Source organism: Macaca mulatta, chromosome 8, assembly GCF_049350105.2.
Source record: "Macaca mulatta isolate MMU2019108-1 chromosome 8, T2T-MMU8v2.0, whole genome shotgun sequence".
Lineage (NCBI taxonomy): Eukaryota > Metazoa > Chordata > Mammalia > Primates > Cercopithecidae > Macaca > Macaca mulatta.
Window position 1 is genome coordinate 108,350,130 of NC_133413.1, and position 15,884 is coordinate 108,366,013.

At 41.7% G+C, this 15,884-nt stretch overlaps 1 protein-coding gene across 4 annotated transcripts in view; it reads left to right on the forward strand.

Moving 5' to 3' along the window:
* MATN2 (matrilin 2) overlaps positions 1-15,884 on the forward strand; it is a 169,139-nt gene that overhangs the window by 107,057 nt on the left and 46,198 nt on the right. For all 4 annotated transcript variants that reach the window (XM_015145762.3, XM_015145763.3, XM_015145764.3 and 1 more), the window contains exon 6: positions 4,341-4,463. In XM_015145762.3, coding sequence (XP_015001248.3) covers positions 4,341-4,463 — 123 coding nt within the window. The remainder of the gene's footprint in view (positions 1-4,340; positions 4,464-15,884) is intronic.

Sequence of the window (15,884 nt, forward strand, 5' to 3'; positions counted from 1 at the left end):
CCTAGAGCCCATGTGTTCCACCAAGGCTGCTTTATCAGCATACAAGTCAGCCATTGCGAGGCATGTACAGGTGTTTTATTTTTATTTATTTTTATTTTTTTGAGATGGAGCCTCGCTCTGTCGCCCAGGCTGGAGTGCAGTGGCGCAATCTTGACTCACTGCAACCTCCGCCTCCTGGGTTCACGCCATTCTCCTGCCTCAGCCTCCTGAGTAGCTGGGACTACAGGCGCCCGCCACCACACCTGGCTAATTTTTTGTATTCTTTAGTAGAGACGGGGTTTCACCGCATTAGCCAGGATGGTCTCGATCTCCTGACCTCGTAATCCGTCCGCCTTGGCCTCCCAAAGTGCTGGGATTACAGGCGCAAGCCACCGCGCCTGGCCACAGGTGTTTAAAACACAGGTGTTCTAACTGCCTTGAGTGTGTAGCATGCCCTGGGTTTTCAGGATTCATATGGTCAGAGGGAATAAAAGCATTGCTTGATCAGGAGTTGGCTAAAGAGTTATCAATTAAAAGAGCATCTTAGTACAACTTTTTTTTTTTTAAACATCCGAGCCAATTTGGATACTCTATTCTAAAACATTCTGGAAAAGGGGAAAGTTTAGAGTATGTGGCTTAGATCCGAAGCCTAAGCCAAGCCTTCAACACCTCTCTAAATTATTACATTAGTCTAAATTATGGGGCCAGCATAATTATGAGGTATCATACCTCTGAAGGACAGAAGTGGCTGGGCTCAGATTATACCCCATGGTATAAGAGAGAGGTAGAGTCTGAGTTTCTGACTTTTAGGTATAGTGACTTGATCACTCATCATTGCAGCACCATCAATGTCCTACAAGTTGGAAGTCAGATCAGCAGCTCCTGTTTTTGTAGGGGATACTAAGAAGCGGGTGGCCATAGATAGGACTGGATGACTGACGGCAGGCACCCATATCCGGGATTGGGAGAGTTTCATGATGGTGAGTCGAGCCCAGCATGAGGAAGTTGAAGCTGGGGATTGTTGCCTGCTAACACAGGCCCATGCAGGCTCTGGTATGGCCAACTCCTGTGACAAACAGACTGGACCGTGTGCCAGGGTTTAGCCTTCCTCGATCTCAGTGTTCTCAGTGTCACCATTGATTCATTTAATGGTCCCTTGGTTCTTGAGAAATGAGAAATGAACTCTTAGAAGGGGGTGGTGCTAGCTCAGTCGTTTTGACTCCACTCTAGCAAGCGGCTAACGTTCCATGACGTTCAGACCCTGAGACGACATGAATGCCCTATCCCCAACATAATGACTTGTGAATTTAACCTGCAAATACTAGGTTCTACTAGAACTCTTTAGGGAGCTGAAGTTACAAAAACAATATTTAGACTGAAACTTTTTTTTTTTTTTTTTTTTTGAGACAGAGTCTTGCTCTGTCGCCCGGGCTGGAGTGTAGTGGTGCAATTTCGGCTCACTGCAACCTTCGTCTCCCGGGTTCAAGCAATTCTTCCTGCCTCAGCCTTCTGAGTAGCTGGGATTACAGGCACCTGCCACCACGCCCAGCTAATTTTTGTATTTTTAGTAGAGACAGAGTTTCACCATGTTGGCCAGGCTGGTCTCGAACTCCTGACCTCTGGTGATCCACCCGCCTCGGCCTCCCAAAGTGCTGGAATTACAGGCATGAGCTACCACTCCCGGCCTAGACTGTAACTTAATGAAGCTTTGGAGCAAAAGAATAAACTTAACACAAGTTATTACCCTTTACAAATCTTTAGTGTTTTCCCTTTGCATCTTTTTATTACTATGCTAAATATGTCATTATCTTCTCCATGCGTGGTTTCGCTTTTTAAAATTTTACATGTGTATTAATTTTGTAGATTCTATTTCCTTATTATTATTTACACACTTTTGATACTAATATATCCTAAAACATTGTAGGGAATACTTTTTTTTTGAAAAGGGACTTGTCTTAAGCTCCTGAGCTCAAATGATTGCCCTGCCTCAGTCTCCCAAGTAGCTGGGATTTCCAAAAACTTTTCCTTTTTTTTTTTGAGACAGGGTCTTGCTCTGTCGACCCCAGAGTCGATCCTAGGTGCACTCTCTTTTTCTCATTTCATCTCTAATCCAACAGGAATCCTGTTAGCCCACCTTCAGTATTTACCGGGTGTGTTAGTTTGCTAGAGCTGTGCTCTGGTTTGGATATGGTTTATTTGGCTTCACCAGGTCTTGTGTTGAAATTTGATCTCTGTGGCCAGGCACAGCGGCTCATGCCTGTAATCCCAGCACTTTGGGAGGCTGAGGTGGGTGGATCTCTTGAACTCAGGAGTTTGAGGCCAGCCTGGCCCACATGGCGAAACCCTGTTCCTACTAAAAATATAAAAATTAACTGGGTGTGGTGGTGCACACCTGTAGTCCCAGCTACTTGGACGGCTGAGGCAGGAGGATCACTTGAACCCAGGAGGTTGAGGCTGCAATGAGCAGAGGTGGTGCCGCTGCACTCCAGCCTGGGTGACAAGAGATACCCTGTCTCAAAAAGAAAAAAAAAGAAAAAAAAAGAAAAAAGAGAAAATAAATTTGATCCCCAATGTTGGAGGTGGGGCCTGCTGGGAGGTGTTCGGGAACACCAGTCATATTAATTAGAGCTCACCACCCTAATGAGCACATTTTAACTTGGTTACTTCGGCAAAGACCCGATTTCCAAATAAGACCACATTAGTAGGTACCAGGGTTTAGGACTCCAACATGTCTTTTTGGGGGACACAATTCAACCCATAACTTCAGAACACCACTCCCCCTCATCCCCTGCAACATCCCGGTTTAAGCCTCCACCCATCCCCGCTGGGATCACTGGAGTCACTTCCTTACTGGTTTTCCACTCTCACATTTGCCCTCTCAGTCTGTTCTTCTGGACTCATGGGTCCAGAACCCTGCAGTGACTCCCAACTCATTCAGACTAAAAGCTGAGGTCCTTGCATGGCCCATGGGTCCCTCCTGACGGCCCCCTTCTCATCTCCTACCTCTCTCCCTCCTCCAGCCACCCTGGCCTGTTTGCTGATCCTCCAGCCCCCCAAGCAGAGTCCCACCTCTTGGCCTTCACACTTGCTGTTTCTTTTGCCCAAGATACTATCTCCCAGATACCCTCATGGCTCGTATGTTAGTCAGCACTGTTCCTAACCACCCACCTTCTCAGAGAGGCCTTTCCTGACCACCTCTATTACATCCCACCCGCTACCCACTCCTCCACTGACCCTACTCCTATTCATTGTTTTGTGTTTCTCCAGAATTTTCTTTATTTCCTAATAGTCTATGCTATTTACTTATTTTATTTCTTGTCTGTTCCCCAGTTCCACCATCATTATCCAAATGTAAGCTCCTCGGGCTGGAATTTTGGATTGTTTTGTAACTCGTTCTATCCTTAGCACCTAAAACAGGACCTGGCCCATAGTAGGTACTCAGCAAATACTTGTGGAACTAATGAAAAATCAGCCAGTCTATTTTCTCATACATTATTAAACCATTTACCCTTATTCAATGTTCATCTTATTTTCTAGGGTTTTTTGTTGTTGTTGTACACAACGCTGTTAATAGCTTATTGTATATAATATCACCCTTTTCCCAGCTGTTTCTTTGGGTTTCACATCCAGGGTGAACATTATCAAATTGCCTTCTGAAAGGATCTTTCTCAATTTATAATGCCCCCACCATTAGTAACGCTGCTGCCTTTCTACCACTGGGTTTTCTCTCATCTTATTTTTGCCAGTTTACTAGCTGTAGGTGCACCTTGTGATGATTTTGATTTGCAGTTCTTTTTTTTTTTTTTTTTTTTTTGAGACGGAGTCTCGCTCTGTCCTCCAGGCTGGAGTGCAGTGGCCAGATCTCAGCTCACTGCAAGCTCCGCCTCCCGGGTTTACACCATTCTCCTGCCTCAGCCTCCCGAGTAGCTGGGACTACAGGCGCCCACCACCTCGCCCGGCTAGTTTTTTGTATTTTTTAGTAGAGACGGGGTTTCACCGTGTTAGCCAGGATGGTCTCGATCTCCTGACCTTGTGATCCGCCCGTCTCGGCCTCCCAAAGTGCTGGGATTACAGGCTTGAGCCACTGCGCCCGGCCTGATTTGCAGTTCTTTAACTTTTAAATGCAATAGTTCACTTGTTCTTTAGTTTATCTTCCTGTATGAATTGCCTGATATAGACTCCTGATTTTTTTTTTTTTTTGAGGAGGGCAGAGACCTTGGGTTCATATCTGTTTATTCTACTCTTTTTGGGGGGCAATAATATTAATCCTAATTAATATCTGTTATCAGTATGCCCTCATCCTACCTTTCCCTTTTCCTCTGTTTGCATTTCTAATTCTGAATGTGTTTTATTCTCTCCAGCTGTGGACTACTGTGCTTCAGAAAACCACGGATGTGAACATGAATGTGTAAATGCTGATGGCTCCTACCTTTGCCAGTGCCATGAAGGATTTGCCCTTAACCCAGATAAAAAAACGTGCACAAGTAAGTTACACACATATGCACACACAGAGAAATGTTGATGTTATTGCTGTAGTAACTGTGGCCATGGAAATCTCTCAAGTATAGATTAGCATATAATTATGTCATGGGGGTCTAATACCTTTTGCCCCATTCCTCTTCTGTCAGAACTTTCATGACTTGGCTTAAGACCATAGACCACTGTATCTCAACATCACTATTCAGGGAATATGATGAAGGTACCATGACTGTTCCTTCAGCATCTGCTGAGCGTGCTGACAATCAGACGAACTTACTTCATGCTAACTCAGCCTGACTGTGCCCATCAGCACTAACAGGGCTTGAGATGTTTTCATTGAAGCTTTGTGGCTTGTGGGCTTTAGCTCTGACTCCACACAAGAAAATCGCTGAGCCAAAAAGAATCGTAAGTGGTTTCTTCTGGTGGACGGCAGTTTGCAAAGAACTGCTCATTTTTTGCTTGAGATATTTAGTTCAATTTGATTTTAACTATATACATAAAAATCAGAATTAATTTCACCTCCCAAAATCTGAACATAAAACTCTATAAATTAAAGATGATCATTAGTTTTGCACAAAAGATAATAACTAGTTGCAAAAAGATTCCAAAAGTGTTCTATTAAATATAAAGGTATATCAGGAGACTTAAGGGATTGTGTGTGGATTATTATCCTTCTATAGGGAGAATCACTTGAGAAAAGCTTGTTTTTTAAGTATTAGGGCCAAGCATTTATAAAAAGTGAACTTTAATAACAATCTAGAATAATGTAAGGCACCTCAGAGACATGCATCAGTGAGAAAACAGGATTTTAATTCATAAAAAGTTCATGTACCTACCACCTTTCTAAAATGCTAAAATATATTCATTATGTAAAACAGGATATGTCTACACAAAACCTTTTTCAACATAAACTTACTTCCTACTCTTCAATACCTAGATGTCAGCAGCTTACAAACACCAGAGCTGGAGGTGTGGGTGATGTATGGAACTATAAGGGACACATTAGGTCAAAAGCATACATTTCTGGAGCCCCAGCCATGTGCCAATAGAAATGAATAAGGCAAAGTCCTTAATGGAGAAGATACTGTGGCTGAGTCTTGGAAGTGGAGCTGTCATTCACTAGGCAGAAAAGGGTGAGGTGGGGGTTCCAGGAGAAGGAAAGAAGTCGAAGATGTGAACCAGGCAGAGAACTGTAGTCTCCATGCCCCATGCATGACTGGAGTATACTGTGGTTTATTTGTTTTGTTTATTGAAAGAGTAAGTAAATGAATGAGTGGGCTTTTGTGTTCCTGGTCTCCCTTCCCTTCTGAATATTCTGAACTATAAAATAGCAGCCTGGGCTGTCGTTGTGGTTGGGGAGTTGTGGTTGTTGGGCTGATGAGTCAGTGTTCCTCATCAAAGAGGAGGTCGTGGGCTGCCAGCAGCCAGCCTTGGTTCCAATCCCAGCTTCTCTGCTTTTTCTCTTGGTGATCTTGGGCAAGTTATTTATGCCTCAGTTTCCTCAGTTACCATAGAAGATGATAATACTGCCTACTACATAGCATTATTCTTTCCTTTTTTTTTGACACTGGGTCTTACTCTATCACCCAGGCTGGAGAGCGGTGATGCAACCTCGGCTCACTGCAACCTCCACCTCCTGGGTTCAAGCGATTCCCCCACCTCAGCCTCCCGAGTGGCTGAGACTATAGGCTTGCACCACCACACCCAGCTAATTTTTTTGGTATTTTTTGATAGCAATGGTGTTTCACCATATTAGCCAGGCTGGTGTCGAATCCCTGACCTCAAGAGATCCACCCACCTCAGCCTCCCAAAGTGCTGGGAATACAGGCATGAGCCATAGCACCCGGCCATAGCATAATCTTGAAGACTAAATGAGGCTGGGCACAGTGGCTCCCGCCTGTAATCCCAGCACTTTGGAAAGAGAAGCAGGAGGATTACTTGAGCCCAGGAGTTTGAGACCAGCCCTGGTAATATGGAGGGACGCTATTTCTACAAAAACTTTTTTTTTTTTTTTAAATTAGCCAGGCATGGTGACAAGTGTCTGTACTCCCAGCTACTTGGGAGGCTCAGGTGAGAAGACCACTAGTTGAGCCTGGGAGGTTGGGGCTGTAGTGAGTCATGATGGCACCACTGCATTCCAGCCTGGACGACACAGTAAGACTTTGTCTTAAAAAAAAAAAAGGCTAAAAAGGGACGATGTGGGCTTCAAAGACTTTATTTCTTTATTTATTATCATTATGTTTTTTAGAAATAGGATCTTGCTCTATCACCCATGCTGGAGTGTAGTGGTGCAATCCTAGCTCACTGCAGCTTCCAACTCCTGGGCTCCAGCAATCCTCCCACCTCAGCCTCCCAAAGTGCTGGAATTATGGTCATCATGAGCCACCACACCTGGCCTCCAAAACTCTAAATTTTTATTTATTGTGCATATACCACATGTCTGGGCTAAGTTTAAAGGTGCATAAACCGTTCAAGATTTCTACTGCAGGCTGGTGAGGGACCCTAGCCATAGCCACACTGAGTAGCTGAGTCATGGTGCCAGGAGTTATGTGACCAACAGCCTACAGTGTGATGCAACCAGGACTACAGCAGGAGTTAGAGGAAGGAGACCAGTTAGACCAGAACAGGTGAGATGCTGCCTTGCAGGGATGAGGGCTGGAGAAAAACACATATCCTAGCCAGTCTCCTACCTGCCTCTCCAGACTGCACCCCCTGGCTGGGGTCACCTGATTTCCACCCCAGCACCAGCCCTAGTTCCCAGAGTGGCACCATCTTCCCCACCCTGTGGCTCAGCATGCCTCCTGTCCCAGATCCCCAGCCCAGGGTGGTGCAGGCAAGGAGAGTGTTGGAGCCCTGGAATCGGACCCTGGAAGTAGATACTGCAGCGTAGGGGGACTGGGAGAGGAGGTTTGGCTAGGAGCCACGGGAGGGGCTGATCCAGCTGTGAGGTCTCACCAGCTAGGCAGCGAGCCCAGCAGTGCAGTTGTCAGAATCAAGACCCAGAAGTGGGCTGCCCCAATGCGTGGGCAGGGAAGAGGGCTGGGAGATTGGAGGGTTCCGGCAGGCAGCCTCAGGGCAGTACATCCCTTAGAAGAGCCCTCTTCCCACCATGCTTGGGATGGGCAGGAGCCGGACCCAGGAGGAGGGAGACAAGAGGAAGAGAGGAGACAGAGTACTTGGAAAGCTAAAAGTAGAAAGTAAGGCAAAAGCTCAGTCGTAAGAATGAAACGCTCAGGAGTGCTCCAGATCTGTGGCGGGGACAAGAACTGAGAAACAGGGACCAGTTAAAATTACAGAAACAGGATAGAGGCAGAAGCTCAGATCCGAGGCAGCCACCCTGTTAGTACGAAGGCCTCCCACCGGCTTCCAGCCAAGTCAGCCTGGCTACTGCTGTGATGTTGAAAGATTTTTTTTTTAAATTCTACTTCTTATAAACTTGCAAAAAATAAAATAAACTCAGTTTCTTAAATTTCAGCCTATATTTTTAACCAAAAGTATATTTGAAAGCGAATCAAATTAGTACGTATGCAATTATTGTCTAAAATATGTAGACTAGTCAATGTAATAAACCAAGCATGGTTAATTTATGATTAAGCCAAAATGTACATAATAGGGCTTCATGTTCATGAACTAGTACTATAATTTGAAATATGTAAGTGTTGTTCAAAAAAGCACTACCTTTATGTCAATTTCTTACCTTGGAGCAGCCCATCCAAAGCTAGAGGGGAGAAAGGTGGAAACAGGTACCATCAGTTTGCAAAATGTTAGCAAGACTTTTTTTTTTTTTTGGTATTGTTGTAAAACATACATAATAGAAAATGTATCACTGTACCCATTCAGTGGCATTAAATACATTCACATTGTGAAAAACGCATATCCTAGCCTGTGTCCTTCCTGCCTCTCCAGACCACACCCCTTGGCTGGGGTCACCTGATTTCCACCCAGCTATAACTATCCTCACCATCCATCTCCAGAACTTTTCGTCATCCCAAACTGAAACACTGTACCCATTGAACAATAACTCCCCATTGCCTGCCCTGCCAACCACCATTCTACTTTCTGTCTGTGAATTTCACCACTCTCGGTACTTCATGTAAGTGGGATTGTACGGTATTTGTCCTTTGCTGTCTGACATATTTCACTTAGCATAACGTCCTCAAGGTTTATCTGTGTTGTAGTATATATCAGAATTTCCTTCCTTTTTAAGACTGCATAGTATTCAATTGTATGTATATACCCCATTTTGTTTATTCATCTGTTGATGGACATTTGGGCTACTTCCATCTTTTGCCTATTGTGAATAATGCTACTATAAACATGAGTGTTCCAGTCCTTGCTTTCAGTTCTTGTGGGTTTTTATACCCAGAAGTGGAATTGCTGGTCATCTGGTAGCAAGACTTTTTGAGATCCAAATTGAAACCCTTACTCTTTAGCCAAGCATGAGAAAGAACACTCAGATATCCAGGGTCTTTTCACCAGAAAGATCTATAGAGGACTTCAGTCCGCTGGACAGGGATTCATGTTTTTGGTAGCAAGGAGACTGTGGGCTTTGAGTCTAATGCTCAATCATCTAATGCCTGTAATGATGAATAAAGGCAATTGTGGACACCATCTTTTGCATGTTGCCATTTATTATTTTTGTACTTGGAGGTCATTATGCTCATTGATTTTCAGTCTCCAGTGATAACTTGGTTGACATTTCCATCCTTATTTTTCAAATAAGAATGTTCTGCACAGAGTAAAGCACTGAATGAATATTTTTGTGTTTGCACTAAAAACAAAACACAGAAGGAAATAAACTTTTTAAAGTAGAGATGAGATCTGCTATGTTGCTCAGGTTGGACTAGACCTCCTGACCTCAAGTGATTCTCCCAGCTTGACCTCCCAAAGTGCTGAGATGAGCCACCATTCCTGGCCGGAAATAATTTTCTACTGAATCCGCAATAGAAGAACTACAAAGTATCGGTTGTCAGGTTTCTTGGCCAGGGCATAGATAACATACTGAGTGCCACTACCTTCCTATAGCCTGTAATATGTCACTTTTGTGACTCCCTATGTGCATAAATCAAACACTTTCAGCTGGAAGAGGCCTTAAAGTTCAACCTAGTTCTTGCCCAACTATCCATCCTACAATACTCTCACTGTGCCATCATCCAACCTGCACTTGAATACCCCTACTGACAGGATATTCACTACACCCCATGGCAGTTCGTTCCACTTTGTATAGCTCTGACTCTTAGAAAGTGATTCCCTAGACGGAGCTGATATCTATTTCCTTGCTCTTAGAAATAAATCAAACAAATTTGGCTACTTGCATTCTTTGTGGCCACTAAGAATGAGTCATATCAGAGTAACTTTATTTCATTTAGTAGACTAGCCAGGCGTGGAAAATGTAGTAGCGACCATCTAAACTTTAATAGGCATTTGACCAATTTGTGTGTGGAGAAATTTGTGCTCAAGGAATGATTGGTTGGGTTTGTAACTGGCCAAATGTCTGTAACCACAGGATGCTGATTGTTGAACTGAGATCCTCCTAGAAGGAGGTTTTTAAACAGTTTGCTGGGAAGAAGCCTTATGGAGGGCATGGGAGCTGTCTTCCATTCGTAATGTCCCCCATGTTGCTTCTTGGTGTGCAATGTTTATGTATCTAAACCCTCAAAAAACACACTCCAGTAAGAGTAATACCAATAACCTTTATTCATTCCACAAAATATTTGTTGAGTAGCTACTATGTGTCAGATATGATTGTAGACACTGGGCATGCAGTAATAAATTATACAGACCAAAAAAACCCCACCAATATCTGTCCTTATAGAGCCTACATTCTATTGGAGCAGGATAAGAGAATACTACAGGTCTCAACAGCAAAGTAATACTAGCCTTTGATTAAAGATTTGAAGGCAGTGACAGAGGGAGGAAACCTGAGGCAGAGGTAGAAATGAAATTCTATGAAATAAAATGATCTGTAATACTATCACACAGCACCAGTACAAAATGGATATTGTTTTAGTCCATTTGTGTTGCTATAAAGGAACACCTGAGACTGGGTAATTTGTAAAGAAAATAAGGTTTATTTGGCTTCTTATTCTGCTGGCTGGAAGATTGGGCATCTAGTGAAAGCCTAAGGCTGCTTCCACTCACAGCGGAAGGTGATGTGGAGCCGAGTGTGCAGAGGTCACATGGTGAGAGAGGAAGCAAGAGAGAAAGGATGGGGAGGTGCCAGGCTCTTTTTAACAACCAGCTCTCATGAGAACTAACAGAGCCAACGTACTCATTACTGTGAGGACAGCACCGAGCTATTCATCAGGGATTCCCCACCAGGACCCAAACACCTCCCATTAAGCCCCACCTCCAACACTGGGGATTAAATTTTAACATGAAGTTTATGCGAACAAACATCCGAACTGTAGCAGATATGCACCTGAAGATATATATATTGTTTTCAGCAATGTTCCCTGATTATTTTCTTCTGCAAATCACAGGACACTTCCTATATGGTCCTTTTTTTTGTTTTGTTTTGTTTTGAGACGGAGTCTAACTGGTCGCCCAGGCTGGAGTGCAGTGGCCCTATCTCGGCTCACTGCAAGCTCCGCCTCCCGGGTTCACGCCATTCTCCTGCCTCAGTCTCCCAAGTAGCTGGGACTACAGGTGCCTGCCACCACGCCCGGCTAATTTTTTGTATTTTTAGCAGAGACGGGGTTTCACTGTGTTAGCCAGGATGGTCTCAATCTCCGGACCTCATGATCCGCCCGCCTTGGCCTCCAAAGTGCTGGGATTACAGGCATGAGCCACCGCGCCCGGTGCATTGTTCCTTTTTGTATATTATTTGGGCCATTTTCCATGGCAACTAGTTTCACAATTACAAATGTGTACATTTATTTTTAGTACTTTTTCTGATTACAAAAGTAATACAGGCTCGTTGAGGGAAACTGGTTCCTATAGAAATGCAATTCTATGAAATAAAATGATCTGTGATACTATCACTCAGAGAAAACCATTGTTTTTGTGTTTTGTTTTGTTTTGTGAGACGGGGTTCTCACCATGTCGCCCAGGCTGGTCTTGATCTCCTTAGCTCAAGCAGTCCTTGTGCCTCAGCCTCCCAAGTGTTGAGATTATAGGCGCACACTACTGCACCTAGCTGATAATGATTGTTTATGCCAATTTGGAACATTTCTCTCCAGTCTTTTTTTAATGCATGTATATGGATTTTTTATAGAGTTGAGATCATGCAGTATAACAATAAATCATAAGCATTTTGACATGTCACTTCAACGTTATCAAAAACATTTTAATAACTGTGTAAAATTCTGTTAAAGGCATATGTCAGAATGTATTCAGGTTTTTTTGGCTGCTCAAATAGTATTGTGATAAACATTCTTATGCTTGAATCTTTTTTTTCTGATCATTTTCTTAGGAACACAACAAAAAAGGAAATTTATTGAGTCAAAGGCTATTAACATTTTTAAGGCTTTTGATACATATTCAAAATTATTTTCCAAAAACATTGTACTGATTTATACTCTACTGTAAGTGTTTAAGGGAGTAATTTTTATTTTTAAATTAAATTGTTTATGATTTCAATAGGTTTTTGGGGAACAGGTGGTGTTTGGTTACATGGACAAGTCCTTTAGTGGTGATTCTGAGATTTTCGGTACACCCATCACCTGAGCAGGATATGTAATACCCAATGTGTAGTCTTTTATTCCTCACCACCCTCCCACCCCAAGTCCATTGTATCATTCTTATGCCTTATGCATCCTAAAGCTTAGCTCCCATTTAAAAGTGAGAAGTGGGATATTTGGTTTTCCATTCCTGAGTTACTTCACTTAGAATAATGGTCTCCAACTCCTTCTAGGTTGCTGCAAATGCCATTATTTTGTTCCTTTTTATGGCTGAGTGGTATTCCATGGTGTATATAGACACTATATTTTCTTTATCCACTTGTTGATTGATGGGCATTGGCGCTGGTTCCATATTTTTGCAATTGCGAATTGTGTTGCTATAAACATGTGTGTGCAAGTATCTTTTTCATATAATGACTTATTTTCCTCTGGGTAGATACTCAGTAGTGGGATTGCTGGATCAAATGGTAGATCTACTTTTAGTCCTTTGAGGAATCTTCACACTGTTTTCCATAGCAGTTGTACTAGTTTACATTCCCACCAGCAGTGAAAAAGGAATTTGTCTATTTCATCTTAACACATGGACACATGGTAGGGAACAACACACACCGGGGCCTGTAGCAGGAAGCAGGGAGAGGGAAAGCATGCGGAAGAATAGCTAATGGATGCTGGGCTTAATACCTGGGTGATGCGCTGATCTGTGCAGCAAACCGCTATGGCACATATTTACCTAACAAACCTGCACATTCTGCACATGTACCCTAGAACTTAAAATAAAAGTTGAAGAAAAAAAAAGTGTTTCTTAAGGGGGCAACTTTAAAAAATTTTGCTGATTTTCTAGGAGAAAATTGCTTCTTTATGCTTTTTTTATCATGTCTTTAATACCTGTTCCTCATAAAATTATCCAATTATGTATATCTAATTTATAAATGTATATTTATTGGTGTTATTATTTGATTACTGAATATTTTCCAATATAAGTGATTGTAAGGGAATCCTACAAATTTCATAAAGCAAGGGCCGTGCCTCTTTGTTCAGTGCTGATCCTAGTGCCTGCCCCATGGCAAATGCTCAGGAGTGTTTACTGAATGAATGAATGGACAGGGAACTGAACATGTCTTCATATATGAGACATTGAAGAGAGAGGGAATAATAAAGATCTGAGCTAAAATAAAAGGAATAGAAGACATAAAAGCAATAGAGAAAATTGGTAAAAACCAAAATGTGGTTTTTTTAGAAGATTAAAAAAATTGATAAATGTCTAACCAGACTAGTCAAGGAAGAAAAAAGAGAGAAGACACAAATTCCTAATATTAGGAATGAGAAAGTGGACATCAATACATATCCTACAAACTTTGAAGGATAATACAGGCCAAGCATGGTGGATCATGCCTGTAATCTGAACACTTTGGGAGGCCAAAGCAGGAGGATCACTTGAGGCAAGGAGTTCAAGACCAGCCTGGGCAACATAGAGCCCATCTCCACCAAAAAAAAACAAACATATATATATATATATATATACACACACACACACACACACGCACACACACACACACACACACGTATACATACACACACATATACAGAAAAATCATGAACAAATTTATGCCAATAACTTTGACAACTTAGATGAAATGAACAAATTCCTTGAAAGACACAAACTACTAAAGTTTACCCAAGAATAAATAGAGGCTGGGCATGGTGGCTCATACCTGTAATCCCAGAACTTTGGGAGGCTGAGGTGGGAGGATTGCTTGAGGCCAGGAGTTCTAGATCAGCCTGAGCAACATAGCAAGACCCCATCTCTACAAAAAATTAACTGGGCATGGTAGCAAGTGCCTGTAGTCCCAGCTACTCAAAAGGCTGAGGCAGGAGGGTTGCGTGAGCCCAGGAGGTTGAGGCTTAAGTGAGCCATGATCACACCACTGCACTCCAGCCTGGGCAACAGGGTGAGACCCTGTCCCCTGACAGACTAAAAAAAAAAAAATATATATATATATATATATATATATATATATATATATATATATATAAAATATATATATATATATACACACACACATATTTATATATATACACACACATATATATATACACACTATATATATATATAGTCTGAATAGATCTCTATCTATTAAAAGAAATGGAATGTGCACTTTAAAACCTTCCCACAGAGAAGACTTCAAACCTAGTTGGCTTAACTGGTGAATTCTACCAAACATTTGAAGAAAAACTAATACTAATTCTACACAAATTATTCCAAAAAATTAAAGAGGAAAAACAATTTTCAACTGATTCTATGAGGCTATCATTGCCCTGATGCCCAAACCAGAAAAGAAAGACATAAAAAAAGAAAACTAGACACAAATATTTCTCATGAAATACCTGCAAAATTTCTTTAAATAGTTTCTAGCAGTCAAATTCAACAATATATTAAAAAGTACAATACATCATGACCAAGTGAATTCCAGCAATTCAAAGTTGGCTTAACATTCAAAACTCAATCGATGTAATTCATAATATTAACATACTAAAAAGTCAAAACCGTATGAGCCATCTCAATAGATGCAGAAAAGACATTGGATAAGATCTGACATTCATTTATTCTTCAAATAAACTTTCAGCAAATTAGGAATGAAGGTAACTGCCTCAATCTGATAAAGTACATCAACGAAAAAACCATCAGCTAACATCATACTTACTAGTGAAAGACAGTGCTTTCTTTCAGGAATAAATTTTCTTTTTCTTTCAGGAATAAAATTTCTTTTCAGATCAGGAATAAAACAATGTCCACTCATACCACTTCTATTTAATATTGTACTGGAAGTTCTAGCCAGTGCAATAAGACAGAGAAAGATAAATAAATGATACCTAGATTGTAAAAAAAAAAAACCATCTTTATTAACAAATAACATGATCACCTATGTAGAAAATCCAGTGGAATCTACAAAAAAGCTACTAGAACTTTTAATAGCAAGTGAATTTATCAAGGTTGCAGGACACAAAATTAATATACAGAAATAAGTTAATTTTATATACTTACAATGGACAATCAAAATATGAAATTTTAAAAATATCTTTCAGGCTGGGCGCGGTGGCTTATGCCTGTAATCCCAGCACAATGGGAGACCAAAGCGGGTGGATCACTTGAGGTCAGGAGTTTGAGACAAGCCTGGCCAATGTGGTGAAACCTTGTCTCTACTAAAAATACAAAAATTAGCCAGGCATGGTGGCAGGTGCCTGTAATCCCAGCTACTTGGGAAGCTAAGGCAGGGGAATTGCTTGAACCCAGGAGGCAGAGGTTTCAGTGAGCTGAGATTGTGCCACTGCATTCCAGCCTGGGTGACAGAGCAAGACTCTGTCAAAAACAAAAACAAAAAACAAAAAACAAAAAAACAAAAAAACAAGCCTCTCAATAAAAATGGGCAAAATATTTGAATAGGCACTTCACCAAAGAATATATGGAGATGGCAAAGAAGCATTTGAAAATATATTCAACAACATTAGTCATTAGGTAAATACAAAGTGAAGTCATATTGAGATAATCATACCCACTAGAATGACTAAAATTACCAAGTGTTGATGAGGATACGGAGCAACTGGAACTCTCATAAATTGCTGGTGGGAATGTGTAAGCAGTTAAGCATACATGTCCCATATGACTCAGCCATTATGCAAGAGGAATGAAAGCGTATGTACACACAAAAACTTGCACATTAATGTTCATAGCTGCTTTATTTGTGATAGCCCCAAACTGGAAACAGGTAAACAGCCCTTCAGCAAGTGAATGGATAAACAAATTGT